The 22,327-nt window shown below is 32.3% G+C and overlaps 2 protein-coding genes across 4 annotated transcripts in view; one reads left to right on the top strand and one right to left on the bottom strand.

Moving 5' to 3' along the window:
• Positions 1-5,869, top strand: part of LOC124354635 (histone-lysine N-methyltransferase, H3 lysine-79 specific) — a 109,995-nt gene extending 104,126 nt beyond the window's left edge. For 2 of the 3 annotated variants that reach the window (XM_046805251.1, XM_046805252.1), the window contains one exon: positions 245-5,869. In XM_046805251.1, the coding sequence (XP_046661207.1) occupies positions 245-714 (470 nt within the window). In that variant the 3' untranslated portion in view covers positions 715-5,869. The remainder of the gene's footprint in view (positions 1-244) is intronic. The other variant, XM_046805253.1, reaches the window with a different exon arrangement.
• A 2,860-nt stretch (positions 5,870-8,729) lies between these two features.
• Positions 8,730-22,327, bottom strand: part of LOC124354634 (microtubule-associated protein RP/EB family member 1-like) — a 28,264-nt gene continuing 14,666 nt past the window's right edge. Inside the window, exons 4-9 of the mRNA XM_046805250.1 lie at positions 18,214-18,959; positions 17,892-18,090; positions 16,478-16,572; positions 15,790-15,869; positions 15,079-15,184; positions 8,730-8,964 (exon numbers count right to left, since the gene is read on the bottom strand). Coding sequence (XP_046661206.1) covers positions 8,884-8,964; positions 15,079-15,184; positions 15,790-15,869; positions 16,478-16,572; positions 17,892-18,090; positions 18,214-18,959 — 1,307 coding nt within the window. The 3' untranslated portion in view covers positions 8,730-8,883. The remainder of the gene's footprint in view (positions 8,965-15,078; positions 15,185-15,789; positions 15,870-16,477; positions 16,573-17,891; positions 18,091-18,213; positions 18,960-22,327) is intronic.

Here is a 22,327-nt window from a genome sequence, read left to right as displayed (position 1 = left end):
AATTTGGTGTAACTACACTAAAAATAGAATAACACGCTAATTTACTTGGTTTATTATGAAAAATTAGGTCTAAGTACTCCACAATGCATCATAATAAACAAAACTTTAAAAGCTCAAGCTCAGTATAATAATAATAATAATAAGAAGAAGAAGATGCTCAAATTGTCTGTAACTTGTATTTGATTCTTTTAGACTAAATTACAAAGGAATGACCTATTTAGTCATACAGTCTATTGTGTTATAGGCCTAGACAAGTGGCAGCACACAATCAGTTCTGGGTTCGACCGCCTTGTGGCCTTCGCGTCTACAGAGCTGGACAAGCGCAGACGCAGCACAGAGGGCGGGGGTGGGGGAGTGAGCTGCAACACCAGTCCTGATAGTGGGATTGGTCACGGGGACCCACCACCTGCCCCTCCACCTGCCCTGCTAACCAAGATGCCCAGACTGTACCGTCCCTCACCCCCACCTGTCCTGGAGGCTGGACCGCCCCGCACGCCCTCCCCATCCTCCCCACCTCCTCCACTGCTGTCCTTGGATGGCCCCTATTCACCTGTGCCCCCACCCTCACCTCCACCCCTGGCGCCCTCAGTGCCACTCCGCTACCAACGTGGTGACCACCACTTCAAGAAGAAGTTTCTCCACCACAAAGGCAGGTTTCGCCCCAAGGGTAAGGGGTGGGACTGGCACCATACGGCAGACGAATCGTGGTGCTAACGGATCCTCCCCTTAGTTCACATCAAAGAGTACCACTTAAATTAATTTGAATTTGACACTTACATAATTTGTTTTTAGGTTTTACAGTTAGTGAGACGTACCTGTAACTCAACCTGACACTTTTCATCCCCTTCTTGCTAATAATTTAAACACTTTTTTGTTATAATATTATTATCATTTCGATTTGTGAATTATTTACATTTCCTTTGGATGTCACATATTACTAATGAATAAATGGTTTAAACAATAAATTAATTATGTTTTCATGGTAGGAATGTATGGATGTACTTGAAAATGGTTTTCTGAAAGCCGTATCTTTTGTGTATCTGTAATACAAGAAAACTGTGATATTCTTTTAATAGTAGATTCATGATAATATGAAGGTTGTTTTACTTATCCTTTTGTCCAAGTAATAATAGTTTTTGTGTATTGACAGACTTCAATATTCCATCACCATAAAGGTCTAACCTCCAAAATGTGGCGAAAACTTCAAAATTTGAATAAAAAATATAAGTTTTTCCGCTTATAAAAGATCAAAGATCAATCATTAACAGACATTTTAGTAATGCATTAACAGATCTGTTACATTTCAGATTACAGTTTAATATAGTGTGATCAATTTACAGGAATTATATCTGGCAGACAAAAAAGTTCTTAGTTATATCCATGTATATTCCTTCTGGATAATATTCCATATACATTTTTCCCACATCTTTATTTACTAGTAGGAAGTGGAATATTATAAGTTGGTTTTGTAGGTTACAAATTCTTGTTATAAAAACTTCTAAGACAAAATTTGAAAAAAATCAAAAGTACTATGTAATTATTTTGTAAACAACTTTATTCCTTATTTTTAATACGAGACATAATAATCGTTCTTACTTAATAATGACATAATGAAACACATTAAGTACAACCGAAAAATTGTACCAGAATTATATTGAATGTAGCGGGTTAATTTCAAAATTTATATCTGTAAAAATTGTGAAATTTATTAAGGTTTTACAATGGTTTTGTTATTGAAACATTAGAATGTTGCAAACTTATATGAACTTAAACATGTATGTTCTATTTTTAACTTTAGATCAAAATTAATAAAATAAATGAGTTACTACAAATAATGACCGCTTAGAAGGAAGTTTATCTTAGTTGAACATTTTTTGTTTGTTTTGTGACAAAGCCACCCAAAAATCATCTTGTTTGTAAAAATATTGTTCCATCTAGAAGGAAATGTAAGTAATATCCTCACTTGAATCATATTCATATGTAAACTAGTTGTATATTTATTGTAAGTAAATGAATTGATGGCATTATGTGTTGTTGGCTCAGCCAGTTGGTATCACTGCCCTGCAGCAGTTGGCGACACTGACTGCTTACTGCTGCAGACTTACACGTTTGACGGCTTGGTACAAGAGAATGTTTACCTTCTCCTTTTATGTTCTTGTATATTTAGTTTTAATCAAATTGATGTATCAATATACATTGAGCTAAATAATTTAAATAATGTAAATTCATTAACACATTTTGTTAAAAGTTTTATTATTATTGGTCAGAAGTACACAAGATAAGGGATCTCTGAGAATGTCTTTTGTACTATTGTAGTTGACATTAAGAATATAAAAGCCAAATAATTCATTGCATTTAATACAATAAATAAAGTATATAGATTATGTTTAGATGCAATACAATTTTTCATAAAAATTAATTTTGAATCAATTTAATCTTTATTTTTGGTTTTATTGTATTGATCTTTAATGGTGTTTAGGATGAATAAACATTTAATGTAGCAAATGTTTGTTCAATCATGAATAGTACATTCATGGTTGTTTACATTATTTATATATTTAACTCATTGTATTATTAGTTTATACATTTTGTTTTAATAATTTGACTGAAGTTTGTTCTTCAACTTTTTTTTATTAGTAGTTGTTTACTCGTGTTTTGTAATTTATTGTTAATAATTATTGTTGTATTTTTGTTAATATAACTAATTTGTTATTGATCAAGTCATTGTAAAAGTCTTCATTACTTTAAAAATTTTATTTTTATATTTTACCATAATATATCTGTATATTATTAGTGGATCAGTTCAGTAACTATACTTGTAAAGTAAAGGATTATATACATTACATTGGTTTACAACAGTGATTAAACAAGAATATTTGCACATTCTATAAAGTTTCAGCCTTACTTGAAATTTTGATTTATTTCGCATGCAAACAGATTATTCAACAACAGATTATTTGTCATAAAATTAAACTGTTAAAATCATGTATTAATTAGCTTAATATAATTGTGAATTGATAGTCAATTGTTAGTATTTTATATTGTGTTCGATATATTTCTTGTGATATTTTTATCTGGCATGTTTTTTTTAATTATAATTCAAACATTCCAGCCCTGAATGGTTTTTTGCTGGTATTGATAAAAGGATATCGATTGATATCACATAATTTATCGTTAATTATGGTACAAACTGAGAAAAATTATCAATATTTAAATTTTTTAGGTATTTTAAGCTTTATATTATTTTATATGTGTATTTAACTTCTAATAATTCTGCAATTTATACATAATGTTAAATGTTAAGGAACTGTTTTTTGTAAAAATTTTATTCAGGGTATATAAGAAATTCTTGATAAATTGATGTATTGAAACTGAAAATGAAAAATCAACAGTGATTAATAATTTTTCTCTTTTATTAATGTGGATTTTCACATGCATATTTATTCAGGTAGTTAGTATTATTTAGCAATGAAGATCATACAAACTAAATGTCCTGGTGACTTTTAAACCAAGGAGCTTTGTCTCGTTATTGCAGTTTATAATTTTGTTTGTTTGTGTAACTTAGGGTAGTGAGTGATGTTGGATAGTCCTTTTGCTCTGTCATTGTCCAACTTATATTTTGTTATTTTTGGGAAAAAAACCAGATAGTCCAATAGATGCTGCCTTACTGGTAAAAATACACAAGCAGTGTCGGAGATTTACAGAGTGTAAGAGGGTTTCAGGGTAATCTATGAAGCTCTCTTACTTATACATATTTATACAGTTTTCTTCTGTGTTACTTTTTAAAATTATATCATAAATTCTGTTTAGGAATGTGAACTTAGTTAAAAATCAATTTGAGAGTTTGCTAATAAAAGGAGAAGTTCATTTGATATTGTGGAAAATTAAATCCTGACAAATTGAATACTCTCTACTTTATATTTCTTGGCTGTACTCTCTACTTTACATTTCTTGCTGGTATTTTTACCAAAGTTATTGAAATTTTGACAATCTAAAGCTAAACTCAGGCATTGACTGAGTTTAAAGGGACTGCTGCAACTTTATTGAGTTACACATTATTAGTTGCAATAAACACTGATATTTCGCCAGGACACGGCTTCTCCAGAATAGATACAAGTTTTGACAATAAAGAAATAAATAGCATCAAATATTATCAGTAATCAGCATTGTGGTTTTATTCAGCTGATCTAACTATATTTCTTGACATAATAAATTTTAAATATTCCAAAGAGTTTTTTTACTTCTTAACTCCACGTCATACATTTAAACATACTGTTATTTTTTGTATATCAGGTTGTGAAAAATAATTTATTTAGTTAAATTATGTGTAGTTAAAATAAAACAAGATGATGAACTACTTATTCTCTTAATGTTTTTTCGTATAAAAATAGCTACTCCTTATGCACCAAAAGTAGGCAATCACATGCAATGTATACTCAAGAATGGCTTAGATATTGTTATATGAATTTTTTTTCTTTTTGAAAATGGCCACAATTTTAGCAATTTGACATAAGTGGGAAAATTTATTTAAAAAATGCATTGACATAATACGTCAAAAGTTTGTAAATTATTTAGCTGGGATTGTTGTTATAGTCGTAGGTCATCAATTCTAACAGAGAACTATTTTCAACAGAATAAATTATTTTATTAATTCCATTTTTATTCATGCTGGACAAATCTAAATTTACTATTTGTACAACACTTTTTTGAGTCAACACAATGTGTTTAGTTGAATGTTAACAATGAAAGGTAGGTTAAATTATTAACCAGTTGTTGCACACTTTCAACTATATCACCTGACCTCAGGAACTGGCAAAATATTAGTGCTTATTGCAATTATTTTATCAATGCTACATTTATTTAGTTTCGTTCCCTGTTACCCACATCTCATGGATTTAATTGGAGTATTTTAGGTTTATGACTATACACTGATGACTTCAAATATGAACACGAATTTAAGTTTGAAAATAAAATATTATAACATTTTATTTATACTTTAAATTGTCCTTTCACTTCATATAAGGAAAATGTTAAACCGTTACTTCTCTGTCTTTGCCAATACAATTTTAATTCAAACTGTATGATAAAATAAAATAAATTTATCTAGAACTCTTTTATAAGTTTTGATTATTTATTGTTGACAATTTGGTAAGATGCAAATAAATCAATCACAAGATCAACCTTCCTTACAATCTCAATATAATAATTTAATTGTTTAAAAAATGTAAGTAATGAGTTTTGAAACTGTTATGTTGAAATTTAAAAATCAATAATAGTACAGTTTTGTAGAGATTTACGTATTTTACATTAACAATGAAAATCATTTAGTTTTGTTCTTTTTTCATAATATTAAAGCTTATAATAACTTTTATGTTTTATTTGTACAGAAGAATGTTATTTTTTTAATCTGAAGTTCAGATTTGGTTGTTTTTTTTATGATCAGTTGTGTTCCTAAATTGGTTTTGAGCTGAGTTAAAGTTTTGTTAATTGTTACAAGTAAGTTGTGTATAAGAGTGCAGCTGGCTCCATATTCCACTGCCAATGTACAGTAAAAAAGCTGCCAAATCACTGCCAATACTCTTATTTTCTTTTTTCACAATGGTTATGTAACGTTGATTTCACTTGTACATATTTATGTGTTGTTGTTATGAGGAGATTTTAAGCCAAAATAAAGAATCGAGAAAATCATGAAAGTGGTGGATTTGTTTTGTAACGTTTAATTTGTTGTGTAAAAAGAGAAAAAGAATTTAGAGTCTGAAAAATCTCTTATACTTTTAAGTACAAAATGTAATTGTGTGGAATTTGTACTTTCAGTGTTTTGTAGATTGTATGTGAATAAATAAGGAACATTAAAATAAGTTACAAATTACGTATTTTTATTTTTATTTACCATATTTTTCTTTACAGCTAAGTGCATAAGATGATTAGGTTACACAGCCAAGGGCAACATTATGTGGATAGCTAGGACGTGTTGACCAGCTGTACTGGTAGCTCATCTTAATTAATTTTGGGTACTTAAAAACTATGTTAAATTTTAAACACTTCCACAACTTTATTTTTACTATGGAAGGTGTTTTACTGTAGACATGATTAATACGCAAACAATGCTTTTTAGTTTTATGTTATTTTTATTGGTCATTCAGGAGAAAATCTCAAATTGTTTTATACTTCATCGTTTGAACTTTAAAAAACTATACACTTATATACTCAACGGAATAATTTTTTAATTTTTTTTGTTTTATTATGACTGATTAATTGTTTATGTAATTTTATTAAAAAAAATAATGATACAATTAAAAATAAACAAATTATTTCAGTTCCTTAATTGTACAAGTTTAAACAATGTTCATATAGTAACTGTACACAACTATAGAACACATATGAACATAGTCAAAATGAACAATTTATTTTGTGTTTTAACCCTATGCACTCGAAGGCAATATTTATAATTTGTCTTTGGAGCTTGTGTAAGCGCAGATTAATTTTGGCTGTAATGTTATCTCAGCTCGTACGTCCAGCTGAACTGGCCACTTAACATAGCAGTTACCTGTATTTTCTAATATTCTCATTGTTTCATAATGAATAGTGAGTGCTGAAACGTATCAAGCAGCTTTATTTTAAAATAATTTTTATGTAAAGCAGTAAATTTTAAATTAGCCTATAATTCTTCTATAAACATTTTCTTTGTAAATAAGACAAATAACACGTAGTGTGCCTATACACTGAAGTGATAGAAAGGATAGAAACCTAAAAAGATTTATTAGACGACCCTAACTATTCTTGACTATACATAGGTATTTATTTTTAAAAGTTTTATTCCGTAAAAAAAATGTATAATAGTTCTTGTCTGAGCATAACATAACTGTAAAAACCTACTTTATAACATTTTGTTACATATTTTTGTTAAAAATATACGTATAAGAGTTTAATTTCCCAAATGTATGTTTATCTTTGTATTAGGAAGATTCATTAAAAATAAATTTTAAATTATTTTTAATTTTTTTAAACATTTTAAATTACTATGCAAATAATGCGCAGAAAATTGAAAAATAATTCTGATCTGGGGAGGCAAACAACAATACATATAGCCGCTGAGCTGCCAATGAAAGTAGCACGGTCGTCTGTACTGGCCATAAGAGTTGCAAGGACAAACTATGGCAAAATTAACACAAGCTGTCTGCTACCTTGGTGTGGCCAGTGCTGCTGGCTTTTCGATCGCAAATGGTTAAACATAATTGAACAATTAATTTTTTTCACTAAATATAAATTACACTAGGGCTTTATAAAACTGATGTACAAGCCGATATTATCGAGGTGTAGATATATTTCCAGCAATTAAATAATAATGGTCACACTACAGCTCCGTTCTTCATTATAACCCTGTTGCTCAAACAACAGCTGAATAGTTTCAAATCGTCTTCTTTAGATTGTTTTCAGGTCAAGCTTACTGTTGCCGGCAACAAAACGAATGAATTCATTGTTCATTGTTATAACATTGCCAAAATAACAGAGTTTCTCACAACATGTTGTGGGGACAACTGTTGCTGTGCGGCAACAATGTTCTTTATCTTGTTACGTTAAATCCCATCTCTACTGTGGCGTCAGGGATTCATCAAGTAGCTCAGGTAGTAAATATTTTACTAGTAACAAATATTTACGTGACACAGCCCTAATGTTTTAGAACAGTATATCTACTATGAGTATTTAACAATAATCGTAACATAGTACGAGAATCACTATGCTATAATCAACAATAAATAAATCGAAACTATTACACAGTGAATTCAAGAAGAGGGTAATGTTTTGTGATACCAAACCTGTAAATATAAGCCTGTACAATATTTCACCAACAACGGAAAGTTCACAAGGAACTTCTAACACATAACTGCAACATAGTGAAGGCAAATCACTTAAAAGTAGTAAAACACCAAAAATGATAACTTCTCCCATTCCTTTTTTTTTTTAGAGTAGAAAATAGCAGTGACCAGGTAACACGTACACAGAAAAAATCCAGCTACAAAAATATAGATCTCTTAGGAAGAAACACTATTTTTTTTGTATACCAGGAATTTCAAGAATAAGGAATATTTCCACTTGAAGCTTTGCTATGAGCCCAAGCTTGGCCATTCTGGTGTATTATTTAAGAAAGTCACAGTTTTTTATATAATTTGATCTATTGTTCACAATTTACGTATACTGTATTGCAGTTGAGTTATATTTTGCTAATACATAATAAGCCTTAACAATCTATAAAACATGAGAGTTATAATAAATTCGAAGTGCTTAACACATCGTGTGCGACCGCGATCACTGGCGACCTCCACAGTAGCGGTGTCGCCGGTGACAGCGCCGCACGCAATGTGTTAAGGAGGGTAAAAATGCTTATTGCTTCTATCACTTGACAAACATTAATTTTCTTCTCCTTAAAATAATTATGATTTGGATTGGACCTTCTGCCAGTTATAGCTACTGGGGTTAATGACAGAAGAAAAGCTTCAAATGTTGAGAGATGTTAAGTTGGCAAGCAACTGGGTAATTTTTTTAGCACAAATGTTTTGATACAGATCAGTTTAAAAATTTAATAAGTGCACCTACATATGTACACTGGTTAATAAATAGCACTTGAAATTTTTGTCGAGGGAGGTATTATAAATCGTGCAACTTGTTAATAGTTTCAACTGTACAATCCTGTCTAGTGCAAATGCTGCAGATCAAAGAAATACAAGAACTGTTTTCATATTTGTTTTAATGTAGCCACAAATGACAGACGTGTGTTGCATAGAATAATACCAAACCTCCAGCGAGGAATGAAGACAGATAACTGTTGACATGAATAAATAAGAACAAACAGTGGACAAGGTTGGTGTCAAACGTAGTGTGTGGTTAACAGTAACCAGTGTATAGATGATTTTCTGGCCTCTGTCTGGAAGGAAATATGGAGAGGTTGCTAGGTGTATCATAGTCCTGTGAAACAATATATATTGAGATTATAACGGTAATGTAACTACTGTTGTTTTCTTACAGTCTTATAACGGCTCTTAAACTATGTGTTAAATAATTTTTAACAAAGATTTTAGTTAGCACACGGACTAAAATCAGTAGTACAACTATAGTTAAGGTTTATAATGGTGACTTCAGTATTATTGAATGTATATATTGTTTATTGATAGTTTTTGCAGATAATAACATTCTGTACTATAGCTGGTGAAACAAGAAATATAAAACCGTAATTTTTCAAGTTTATGCCTCTAGCCAAAGTAATTCAATTGATAGCCTTGCAGGTTTTGGCTATCATAATGTAATACTAGCAATTAATTATGTCTACTGTAAAGTACTACTAATACGAAACTATACAATAGAATAATGCTTTATTTCTGAACATTGAGTACAGAGAATTGTGTCAAATATGTTGAAATTGTACAATTCAATATATTGCAAAATATACATTGTGATCGTGTTTTCTTATTTAGTTAAGTCTACTGTCTTTGATTTGTCTCCAAACCCTTTGATTGAGTAGACTGGGTTAACTGACAACCAGCAGTTCAATCTGTGTTTTAGCGCTTGACATGTCAGTAGGTTGAAGTTAGCAGAAAGATGGTTGTAGAGTTTAGCCCGATGAATAATGATTTTTTCATAAAAAGCTGTCCTGTGTTTTGCAACAGGAATTCTTGAGTGTCTAGTGTCATGAGTATAAAATCTTGTTTCATATGGGAGTCCTAATTTATCAACATGGAGTATGACTGCCTGTATGTAAGTGAGATTACTGTTCTAATTTTGAGGTTTTTAAATTCTTCTCTGCAACTGTCTCGTGCTTTAAGATTTGCTAATGATCTTATCTTCTGTATAGTGAGTATATGAATTAAGTTCGTATTGGATGTGCCACTCCAGACCTAGTGGCCACATATCTCAAGTATGTCTCAAACAGAGCGAAGTATGCCATTTTTGCTGCTTCTGTTATTGCATTTTATTCGTATAACATAGAGAGCAGAGTTGTTTCTTCAAAAGGGTATTAATATATTATGGTCCCATGTCAAATTTGAGTGGTTGAGACCCAAAAGGTCAGTTTGGTTTATAAGTTCAATGTCAGGCAGGGATGAGATTTGTTCACCTCTTCTACTGAAGTTTAGAGAAGTCTTCTACTGATCTGTTTTGTTTTAGAAGGATTTGTGAGGCAGTAGCTGTACGTCAAGTTTAGAGCAATGTAGGCATTGATACTTAGGTCTTCTGATGCCTCCTTTCAGCAAAAGGGGTGTGTCATCCGCGTAAATCACCACTGAGCTGTAATCTTTGATGTAGTCAGGGAAGTAATTTGTCCTTGTGGTACTCCTGTTACAATCAAATGTAATTTTGACTTTACTGTTCAAATAACACCATTTTCCATATAACTGTGCTCTACCAGTTGGCTCCGTCCTTTGAGATAGCTTTCAAACCAGTTCTTAGTGATTTCCTGGACTCCTAGGGCCTCTAGCTTGTCAAGAATAATATCATGGCTAAGGCGATCAAACCCTTTTGAGTAGTCAGGGAGTACAGCAGTGGTGTATTTACCTTTGTAAATGTAATCAATAATGAATTCCACCAGGTTTGTTAGAGCTGTAGCTGTAGATCTACCTTTTAGAAAACCATGTTGGCAGTCAGTGAGGAGGTCAAGTAGAGTTAGATTGTCTATGAGCCTTTTCAGTACAATTTTCTAAAAGTTTTGTTGAAGGTGGGAATTATGAAAATGGGACGATAGCTACTGAGGTTGGTGGAGACAACTTTCTTCAGTTTTGGGTGCACTTTTGATACTTTGAGTGGGGAGGGAAAGATGCCGTTTCTGAAGGATTTATTGATAATATCCACAAGAGGAGCAATGATCATTTCAGCACAGTGTTTTATTACCTTAGAGATTTAATCTAGACCACTGGAGGTTTTATTCTTAAGGGATGAGATTATCTCTTCAACTTCCTTCACAGTTGTGTCTGTTAAGTTTCTATGTTAGCTTAGGTCTAGGTATTGTGACTCTAGTAGTTGGCGAGTTTATTGCTAGCTGCTCTTAATATGTTCCATGTTATATTTGAGAAGTAGTTGTTGAATTATTCTGCAATTTCTTCAGGTTTCTCTATAGTTTTCCCTTCAGTAATTAGTTTGATGGGTGGATTCTTTCTTCTTCTTCCTTCTTTTTGTAGCCCTCCCAGCTGTTTTGGATTTATTGCTGGACTACTGTATATGATTGCTGCACTACCTCACCTTAATTTTCTCAGTCTTAGGCCGTATTTCTTCTTTTTATTAGCCATGACAGATCTGTCCCTCTCAAGTCCTGTTCATACCTCCGAAGCAAATGTATATAGTCGTGCTATAGTTGGTTAACTTCTCTGTCATTGTAGTTTGTAAAGCTTTTGTTTTTCTCTGCCTAATCTTGCCATTGAGGGAATGCCACATTTATTTCCATTGTCAGGGTATGTAGAAAATTGTTATAAGCCCCATCAGCTGATATTGTTGAGAAGAGTGCAATCCATGTTTGTTGTGCCAGGCTGCATTTTAGGTGGTCTAGGTTGTTAACATTTACTTGTCTCCTGATTTGGGATATACGTTTAGACTGCACACAGAGTTGTGCTGTATGATTTGACAGACCTGTGTCCAGTATGTGCTCTCTGAGGCTCTCTATTGAAAAATGTGTACACACACAGTAAAGTTGAGGAAGCTGAATGATAAGTAATTCTAGTTGGTGGAAGATTTAGTCTGTTAATGTTATAAGCTGGTAGAGTCTCTTCAAGCCTGTTTTGAATTTTTATACCTTTAAGCAGTCAATATTTATGTCACCTAATAAACTATGTTACTCTTAAATGATTGTGTTTGTTCTAAGACGTGTGACAACATTCTAAGGACACCTTCTAAATTTATTTGAGGTGGTCTGTACACTCCAATCACAGTAATGTGAGTTTTATTCATGGTTTGAGATGCTACTGCTATTTCACAAATAAGTTCCTCACTAAGATCTCCCATACTTATAGATTCAGCCTCAATCACTGTATCATCTTTTACAAAAATAACCACTCCTCCATTTTTATGTTATGTTCAGCAGAAACTTGCCACTAGCTTGTATCCAGGAATTATATTGTTCTGAAGTTAATTCCGCTTTAGGCTATGTTCTGTTAATACTAATATGTTTGGAGAGGTGTCTTGTAATAAGTGGGTGAGTTGGTCTCTTTTGTTTTCTATGTTCCTTGTGTTATGGCGGAGGAGAGTAACTTTTGAAAAAAGTCTTTTCTTATGTTTATTTTTGTATTTTTATTTTACTGTTTTGTCTTGTTGCTTTGGAATAAAAATGGGTAGGTTGCTGCAAATCAGCTTGTAGTGGAATCTGACTTTCGGTCTTTGGGATGAGATTGAGTCTGTTGTGTAGAGAGCTCTGTTGTGAGACAAGAAGGCAGAAATGTTGACGACCAATGGCAGGTTATTCCTAATGTGGGTATTATCTTCTCTCACGAGCTTTTTATAGAAGTCTATGTCTGTTAAAAGAAATCTTCATATTTTTTATCTGCTAGCCTTATTTTTGCATTTAATGGTGGTGACTTGTTCAATTTAATTTTTAATTTAGAGTTATCAGGGATTGCGTTTTGTTTCCTAATACCTGTGCTTTCCACTGTGAGTAGTTGGACTGTCTTATCAGCCAGATGTTTTGGTGCATCGAAAGCCTGTAATGGCATCGACCAGTTTCTAGTTAATGGCTTGTGGTTTCAAAACATGCAATTTACAATTCATCTTGAAAAGAGACATCAGGAGATGGTTAACTGGTGTAAAGACTTTGAGTTGTGAATCGGTCCAGTTGACTATCATTTAGAATTATGTTAGGATGTTTACTGTAACCTTTGATTCTGTTGAGAAAAGAGGATAAGTAGGATCTTGTGATTTGTTCTTGTTCCGTAGGTTTTAGAAAATTTTCCATGTCTCTCCTCATAACTACAATTGTTGGGTTTTTATTTGTGATTTTCTGTTTAAGCCTTTATTCACTATTTAACACAGAATTTAGTTCTTGTTTCAAAGATCTTTCAGATCCTCTGCTATACTAGTTTGTTCAATTGAACAAACTAATTGAGCATACTAATTAGTATGCTCTGGAGTTACTTGATTTTATTAGTAGGGCTTTGGATATTAAGTTATGTCTGTTGTATCATCTCCCCTTTTAAGGTCCTTTCTTGGTTTACATCTTTCCTAATAAAGCAAGTCTCATGCAATAGCTCATTATTCGTATCAGTTAGCTCTTTGATTATTTTGTCATTTTTCTTTGAACTGGCTTGTACTTCTAGAAAACAATTGTGTATCGTTTTCCTCTTTTCCAGTTCTTGTTGAATTTGTAAGTCTTGTCAAGTTTGGTGTTCTCTGTCAACAGTGCATTGCCTGTTTCGGCAGCGAGAATCAAGCATGTTTTAAGGTCAAGATTATCAATCTTTTCATAGTTATCATAGTGCTTTTGCTAGTTTAATTTACTTTAGTACAGGGCTCAGTCAGATTAATTTCCTTTTCTTCAGTTTCCTTTAAAAAAGCATTACATTTTTGTTCTGATAGTAATCTGCTTTTGGTTGCCCATATACTAATTTGTTTTCCTCATACAAGTGTATATCACTGCTTTCCAGTGGGATGGTAATTACTAACAAAATATTTGATACAATATTTTAAGCTTTTCCCTGTACTATTATTGGTTATTGCTCTTATTCCTGGCCAGTGCGAATAGCTTCTCAGCTTAATAAAATCTTTGTCACCTATTTTAAAATTCATTGTGGTCGATTGGATGCAGAAAATATTTATTTACTATGGGACCTATCTATTAAATTAGAAATAAAGTTCTCAATACTAGATCAAATCAAGTGTCACAGGATTTTTCAGTTTTTGAATTAGAGGTTTGTCTGACTCCTCTATGCCAAATTAGCTGAAAAATTGTCCATATTATTTCATAAATACGTTCAGTGTTCCTTGGCGTGTTTCATGTTGTCATAAAAGATGGGAGAAATCAGTTTTTATTCTAGCTTTGTATGATTACTGTGGTACTAATGAGGAAGGTAAGTATCCAGATAGCAGTAAGTAAATGGGCTACATGAAATCTGTATAACAGTGTCAATTTTGTTTTCAGCCATGATGAATGTATTGGTAAAATAAGAGTGATTATACCAATAAACTGGCAGAGTGTGTGAGAGTAAGCTATACATGGTTGTTTGTGGTCAGTTCAGCTTACTAGACAGTCAGTCAGCAGTGGTGTCAGTGACACGCATGCCCTGGTTTCAGTGTTTTTGTAGATATACTGTTGTGTTGGAGGGTTACGTGTATCTAGCAGTTGTGATGTAGCAGAAACTTTGCATATTATTCAAATTAGAATATGAAGGTATTTGTTATTGTTTGGCCTTAGTTATATTTTTGAGTATTGCAAAGTGAATGCCCTTAAGTGATTTCTACCTTAGTTTGCTTGAAATGAAATTTTATAGTCTTGATGGGTTCTTAAGTTCTTGTTGGATGATATTGAACCAAATCGTAGTAGTATTGGTTCTAAATGTCTTATCATTTTGGTGGCTTATGGCACGTTTTAATTAGTTACTATAAATTCATAACAGACATATTAATTGTAATTAGAGAAATGCATTGTATAAAGCTAAACCATTTTATATTAATAAATCATTGTCACATTATAGGAGTGACTATTGTTTATAATTAATTTGATATTGATAATGAACACAATTCTAAATAATATATTGAATGAAAACAATATTGGGTACACAGTTTATATTTTGCTAATTTTCCATGTATGAAAACGTCATTGACTGAGAGGACAAACAAAAGAAATAAATAAAAATGCAAATTGTTCCAACATTTACAACGGCTATACCTTGAGCTGCTGAAATAAGTATAAAATCCTGATTATTGTTATCATTGGAATGCTCAATATTTCTTATCTTCTTGTAGTTTTATTTCATGCTGGTTAAGTATACCAGCATAGTTAGATAGGAACATGCATTATATCTCTGAGTTCAAAAACAACTTAACTCGTTAAAATTAAAGAACAATTTTTTAAATGTTAATGCACAATAGAAAAAAAAAACTGTATTTTACCTGATACCCTTTGTAGGCACCAGTGCCAGACTGGCATTCATCGTCTTGGTCCCCGTATAAGGTAGTGATGTGAGATATGCTCAGTTGACTGGTTAGTTGATTTTTCCTATAAAATAACGCACTTTGACACTTTTTACACGGTTGGAACTAATTGTTTGTTAAATTTTAAATCATTACTTCCAAGTTATTTTATAAATTATTGTTCAATCTACTTCAAATGAATGATCAAGCTCTGAATCATATGCAATGGCACACTATTGGGGAGCTACTCCCTCCAAAATTGTCTGATAAAAATATCAAGTTCTATAACAAAAGTACACTATTATATATTATCTAGACTAGATGTTTCTTTTATCTAAATAGTAAGTTTATGTAAATTAATTGTTACCTATTATATTGAGTAGTAATTAAAAATAAATGCAGTTTGATTGATTCTCATTATTTCTGTCAAGTACATAATGTAAAAAAGTTTAAAACACAAAAGTAATCTAACTAAATACAATTAAATAGATAACAAATTAGGCTTTAAAGAACAACAGTTAATTTGTATGTAAATAAAAGCCAATACAGTTTAAACTCTTATTAAAATATGAACTTTTCGAGATAATGCCATTTGCCTAGAAAATATTTAACAAATAAGTAGTACATTATCTAATACGAACCTGTATGTGGCATATGTGTAATTAAATTAAATTGTATGAGAGATATTACCCGCATCCCACATGACAAAGATCTTCATTGATGTCCTGAATAGCATCGTGGATAATTGACAGATCACGTACATTCAAACTCTGGAAACAAATATTTAGCTTTGCTCATCATCCAAATAACATATGATCCAATTGCTACAGTACTGAAAATTTTCAGAGAATAAAACTTCAGAGTATTTACAATAAATCTCTTTTAGATGGTAACAGTATTAAAGAATGTGCAAGTTAAAAAATGTTGAGTAAATTAGGGCATGGATCGAATTCTTACAAATTTCATAGTGAGTTGGAAAGAGTATACTCTGTATTTTTCTATTTATTTAAATTTGTTATTGGGGATAAACAATTTGAAACGATAAAAGATATCAGACATTTTCTTTGGTAGATTGGAATCTATCTTTCAGATGAGATATCAAACAAAAATCTTAAGACTAAAAGTAAAGCGTATATTTAAAGACATAGATTTTAGTCATAGTCTAACTTTGTTTGTAATATTAAACTTATTTGTCTCAAGAAACGTTTTGACACTAAAAGGAGAAGATTTCAGTCCTTGAAACATGGTCTTGCAACAATGGAAAAAACTCAAAATCCTCTGTGTGAATCTTAAATAATTTGTATTTACTTTTTGTTAATAATTCCAAAAAAAGATAACATACGATTAACAAGAAGTTAAAATAGTTGAGAAAACTTACATTCATTCCTCTGTTCAGGGCTTGTTTCAGAACTTCATTCAATTTCGGTTCCTTTTCAGAATCGCATATTGTATCTGAAGGCTCTTGAAACATTTCTGAAAAATAGGATTTAACACATTTTAATCTTGTAAATGTTTTTCTTAAAGCCTAAATGATATATAAACCATTTTATAATTTATCGATTACAAAGCATATAAACTTGTATCATTGTTGGGGAGTTGATAATTAATATGAAGGAAAGAGGTACAGTAAAACAATCAACGTACATTAATTGGTAGAAATATTTGTCTAGTAAATAGATAACGGCAGGAACTCGGTGTTCCTGGCTGGTCCGAGCCGCAAAAGATAAATTACATTTAATTAATTTAATAAGAGGGTAGGTAATACAATTTTAAAAAGTAGTTTTTGTTTCTAATATTGATTTGTAACTCGTTTTATATTAAAAACGTCATAGCATGTATTGTATAGACTCACTTGTTTTCTTTACATTAAAACAAAATATACATTAATATTATGCACATGTTTAGATATAGTTTTACTTGCTATAAACATACTTGCTATTAACTTACTTACTTATTACTTACTTACTTATTAACTTACTTTACTTGCTATTAACAATAAATACGATAATCCCATTTAGCCAGGACGGACGCGGCTGCCCTGACAGAGTTGTTTGTGAGTGTGCGTGCGTGAGCGGGAAGACGCCCTCGCCAAGCCACAAGTTGAAAGCGAACAATGAACTCGTATAGGCGCTACACCACAGTACTGTACATTATAGGATCTAGCTCAGTTCTAGCGAATGTTGTTGACTTATCCTAGTTACTAATTCCAGTAAGATGTCTAGGTTTGTATGCCGTAGTTAAATTTAACGTACTTGTGTGGAACATGTTTAGCTGTGAAACAACTAAGTAAAATCGTACATAGGATTATATAAACTGATCTTTTATTACAAATGATCATAATACAAGTATTATGGCTCGTAAGTATATGAAATTTAATCTGAACAGGTAATAAAATGTAGATATGTTTGTTAGGCTTTAGGTTACATAGAATTATGTTACAAACTCATAGTGAAAATGATGTGTCATTGAATATATAAAAAATAGATATATTTTTTTCTCAACGTTAATCCCCAACTGTATAAAATGTTAAATAGTTTAAAAGTTTCATAAATCAAAGTACTTTTAATTTATGTTACACAAAATAATCAGGTACCGTGATAATAAATTATTCCTCTCACAGCCCAGAAGAGCTGAAGTTATCCTCATGTGATATTTATGACTGTATTCGTGTTAAGAGATGTAAATTCAACATTCGTTCTACTCTAAAAAGTGATAGCTTGAACAAGTTACAATACACTTAATACTCAGGTACCAAGTCTAAAGAATATACACTTCTTTGTTATTTTTCTTACCTTTACGTCCAGATGAATTTGTCAATTTTTCTTTCAACACATTTAAGAAATTCAGGATCTTAACATAATTATTCAATAACTCTGATTCTCTGTACTGACGATTTTTAACTTCATCAGTCAGATTAGCAATTTCCAGACTACTGCTCTCCAGAATTTCCAGGTATTTCTTCTCGGTCTGTTTGTAGCTTTGTAGTTCATCCTATAACATAATATTACAATCGTCAGTACAATCCACATAGACACATTTTTATTATTTTGTAATAAAATATGGAAGGGTAAATGATTTGAAAACTTGGATTTGTACGACAAGCTTGTTACTTACATTGTTTTGTTGCACTTGCATCTCCAACTGGCGTATTTTATTTTTGTACACAGCTTTATTCTCGCTTATTCCCTTATCCAATTCGTTTCGGAACAATTCCAGTTGTTTGAAATTCACCAATTTCAGATAGTCCATTTTGGTTCTCAGGATGTCGTTCTCCTGTTTCAGTCCCTTGTAGCTATCTTCTAAAGCCCTTTGTTTGTGTTTCTCAAAAGCCAACATATCCGCAAGGTTGTGAATGATTTTTTTGTTTTTCTCTACATAATTAACGAAGCTCGATTCTAAATGGTCCAAACTGTCGTCTAACTTGTCAACGATCTGATCTGTAAGCTCGACAACATCACCACGAGAACTCGCTTCATTAACTGGTAACTCTTGGGGTTTCTCATGGGTACGAGATGACGTGGGTGGTACTGGAGATGTAGTATCTTGTGGCGTAGGTGCTAGCACAGATGGTGGCGTAGGTGGTGGTGTGAGTGGCGTCTGTTGCGGTTCTTGTGATGTAGTTGTCTTTTGCGGTTCTTGTGATGTAGCTGTCGTTTCTGGTGAATTTGGTGGTGTAGGCGGTACCTGTGGTGGCGTAGATGGTGCTGGTTGTGGTTTTGATGCAATTGGTGCTACCGCAGGCGATGAAGGTGAAGCTGCAGGAGGTGGTGAAGTTAAAGCTGCAGGAAGTGGTTGCACCTCTGCTGAGGGTGGTTCCGAGGTAACTTTAGCCCCCGATCGTTCGACCACATTCTTTGATTCTGTAAATACGTAAATACTAACATTTTAGTTGTATAATAAGAATAGAACAAGATTACTCATTTTCGCGTAGCAATGAAATGTAACAACAGGCAAGAAGCAGAAACCGTTTATAAGTACTAAAACCTTCCAATATTAAGAAAATATTGTAGAAAAATTTTTGAAAAACAACTATAATTAAAGTTTAACCACATAACGAAGGACACAATAATCCAATCAAAAAGTGATCAAATTGTAAAAATACTAACTGGGCCCAGTTTTGTAGTAACAATTCCCATTCTTAATGGTTAATGATAAGACCGAGGAAAAATAAAAGTAAGTACACGTATTAGTAAATTTACTTATAATTTATAAAAGTACGCAGTTGGATCTGGCTTTTTGTAAATAATTGTAAATTGATTAAAAGTACGACTCTTCATGAATTTTAACATTTTTAGTTGATTTAGTGGGACCTGTCCCCCAAAGAGCATTTATTTCGCCTAATAGCCTATTTGACTCAAAATGACATTTACGTTGGAACTTTGAAATCAATCATAATAAAATATATAAATTCAAACTATAACTATTTTAATTTACGAAATGCAAGGAACTGCACATATAATAATTAAGTTTCGTTTTAAACGTTAAATATTTGAATTTTACCGTCTCGCAGCAACTACGAAAGTGAGGTTAGTTCTCACTTTACTTGTGGCTTCTACCCGTAACCGGTACTTCAGTAGCCGAGTAGATGTACTCGTACTGATTATTATCATACGTTACAGAGTACTCCTGAAAGTTACAGGTACATGTTCCAGTTACTGTTAATGCTAAACGAGTTCGAGTATTTTGTATCATGGATGAAGGTAAACGTCTAAATGTATCGTAAAAGTACCTGTAACATAACAGTAATCTTTACCGGGTACTTTCGGTTTATGGCAATCTGTACTCTCGAGACAGACGAGTACCTGGTATAAAGTATCTTTTGTAGTAGTCCCGACGTGATCAGTTGTCACAGTAGTGACTGAGTTGCCGAGCTCTAGGCAGTTATGTTTATCGTTAGTGTTGTCATTCACTGTCAATGTTACCACGAGGCAACACCGCCATGGGCAGTCTGGCGATTTACGCGTTAAAACGAGCAGTTTCCTGTTACGATACATCAACAGAATCTGCTCAATTTATTCTGGTTTATAAATTAAGCGTTTTAAATCGTGGTTTACAAAATTACACAGTCAAGATAATGACTAAGAGCTCCATAACGTGACCAATGACGAATTTTGAGGACTACTCGGTCAAGAATATAAGTTATTATGGTAAATAACAATATTTTCTCGTATTATTCTAAAATTACACACTAAACTACAGTATCCTTATCTTCTATAAACATTTGATCTTAATTGCGTCACAAGCTTCCGAGTTATGAATTTTCAAAGTTGCAGTTTGGTTGAAAAGCGTCAAAACCCGTATTTTCTGTTGTAATCGATATGAAAGCTAGAAATTGTTATTGTTAGTAAATAGTGTATATGCAGAAACGTAGAAATAAACCAAATATAATTTTAGTATAACTCTCGTTCTTGTAGTTTTATTACTTAGTTATTACTTAGTCAACTTTCAAACTCGGATATCTAGATACTTTTTTATCCAAGAGTAAATATCAAGATTTAGGTTTGGTCTTGATTTGTGATTTAATCGTAATATTTTGTTCAATATTTAAATTTTATGAGTAGATTTGGTTTAGTTAACTACACTTCATATAAACTGTATTTGTTTCAGACAATTTTCATTACCTCTGTATAAGTTTCCTGGTGATTGGTGGTAGAATGATTTTCCAGTAAACTTTCTCTGACATGAACTTTGTCCTCTTTTTATTAGTTCAGAAGTACTATAATATAACGATTCCACAGTGTTCTAGACCTGCTGCAGGGATTTCTAGGTGCACCACTGCTGCACATTACACACCTGAATTTAGGATGTGTCAATTACCATTCAAATGTAACCGAAAAGTTTTTCGTTTTAGACCATTTTAATAAGGCAACTTACATGAAACCAAATGTGGAATTTAAGTTAGAACTACAGCCTGTGAAATTCATCCCACAATTTGGAGTTTCGCTATATTGTGAGGCATGTTGTTTATTTTGTTTTCCTGTAACTCGTTTTGTTTGTTTTCAGACACAGCTAGCGAAACAAAACCCAAAATGTTATATGCACTTTTCTTACTTCCATTAATGTACATGCCTTGAGTTCCGCAATATTTAGAATTGCATTATAATATACTAGTTTTTGTTAATGCATGTTTGAACTTTTGTTTCTATTGGGCCCAGAACAGTTTTTTCGAGGACTTGTTTTCTATGAGGTTAATTATGATTAGGGGAATTAAAACCATATTAAGTCCTACTCTTTCCTTTACAAGCTGTTTAGGGCCTACAATATTATTGGTATTTATTGTGTTACGTAGAATGTGTGTGTTTTTTTGTTCATATAACGGTATTAGAGTGCGGTACATAATTTAGTTTAGTATTCAGATAATCATGATATTTAACTGCATCTTTCAGTAATTACTCTTCTGAAAAGATATATTATATCACTGATTTCTGGATCCATTGCTACATTATAAAAGTTTTATTTTGACAAAGTTAGAGGGTATGTTATGATCTCAATTCAAGCCGCGATTGTAACTGAGTTCACTAGGATACAGCCCAGCAGGATGCAACGTATTGGGCGCCAAAACCTGATAATATTTTTCACATTTTATGAGTGTTTCCAATGATAGTAGGCTGTGTCACGAAGATATATCGTTGTATATTACACAGGCCGATCTTAGCAAAGTGGAGAACTGACCGAGCGAGTGGTATGAATCGTAAGAATATCTTTGTTAAAGGTTAGTCACATAGATATCTAGCTAGTAGACATCGTTGTATATTACACAGGCCGATCGTAGCAAAGTGGAGAACTGACCGAGCGAGTGGTATGAATCGTAAGAATATCTTTGTTAAAGGTTAGTCACATAGATATCTAAGCTAGTAGACATCGTTGTATATTACACAGGCCGATCGTTGCAAAGTGCAGAACTGACCGAGCGAGTGGTATGAATCGTAAGAATATCTTTGTTAAAGGTTAGTCACATAGATATCTAATCTAGTAGACATCGTTTTATATTACACAGGCCGATCGCAGCAAAGTGGAGAACTGACCGAGCGAGTGGTATGAATCGTAAGAATATCTTTGTTAAAGGTTAGTCACATAGATATCTAAGCTAGTAGACATCGTTGTATATTACACAGGCCGATCTTAGCAAAGTGGAGAACTGACCGAGCGAGTGGTATGAATCGTAAGAATATCTTTGTTAAAGGTTAGTCACATAGATATCTAAGCTAGTAGACATCGTTGTATATTA

The sequence above is a fragment of the Homalodisca vitripennis genome, chromosome 2 (assembly GCF_021130785.1).
Source record: "Homalodisca vitripennis isolate AUS2020 chromosome 2, UT_GWSS_2.1, whole genome shotgun sequence".
Lineage (NCBI taxonomy): Eukaryota > Metazoa > Arthropoda > Insecta > Hemiptera > Cicadellidae > Homalodisca > Homalodisca vitripennis.
Note: the sequence above shows the minus strand (reverse complement) of the source record. Positions and strands in the feature narration are given on the sequence as shown.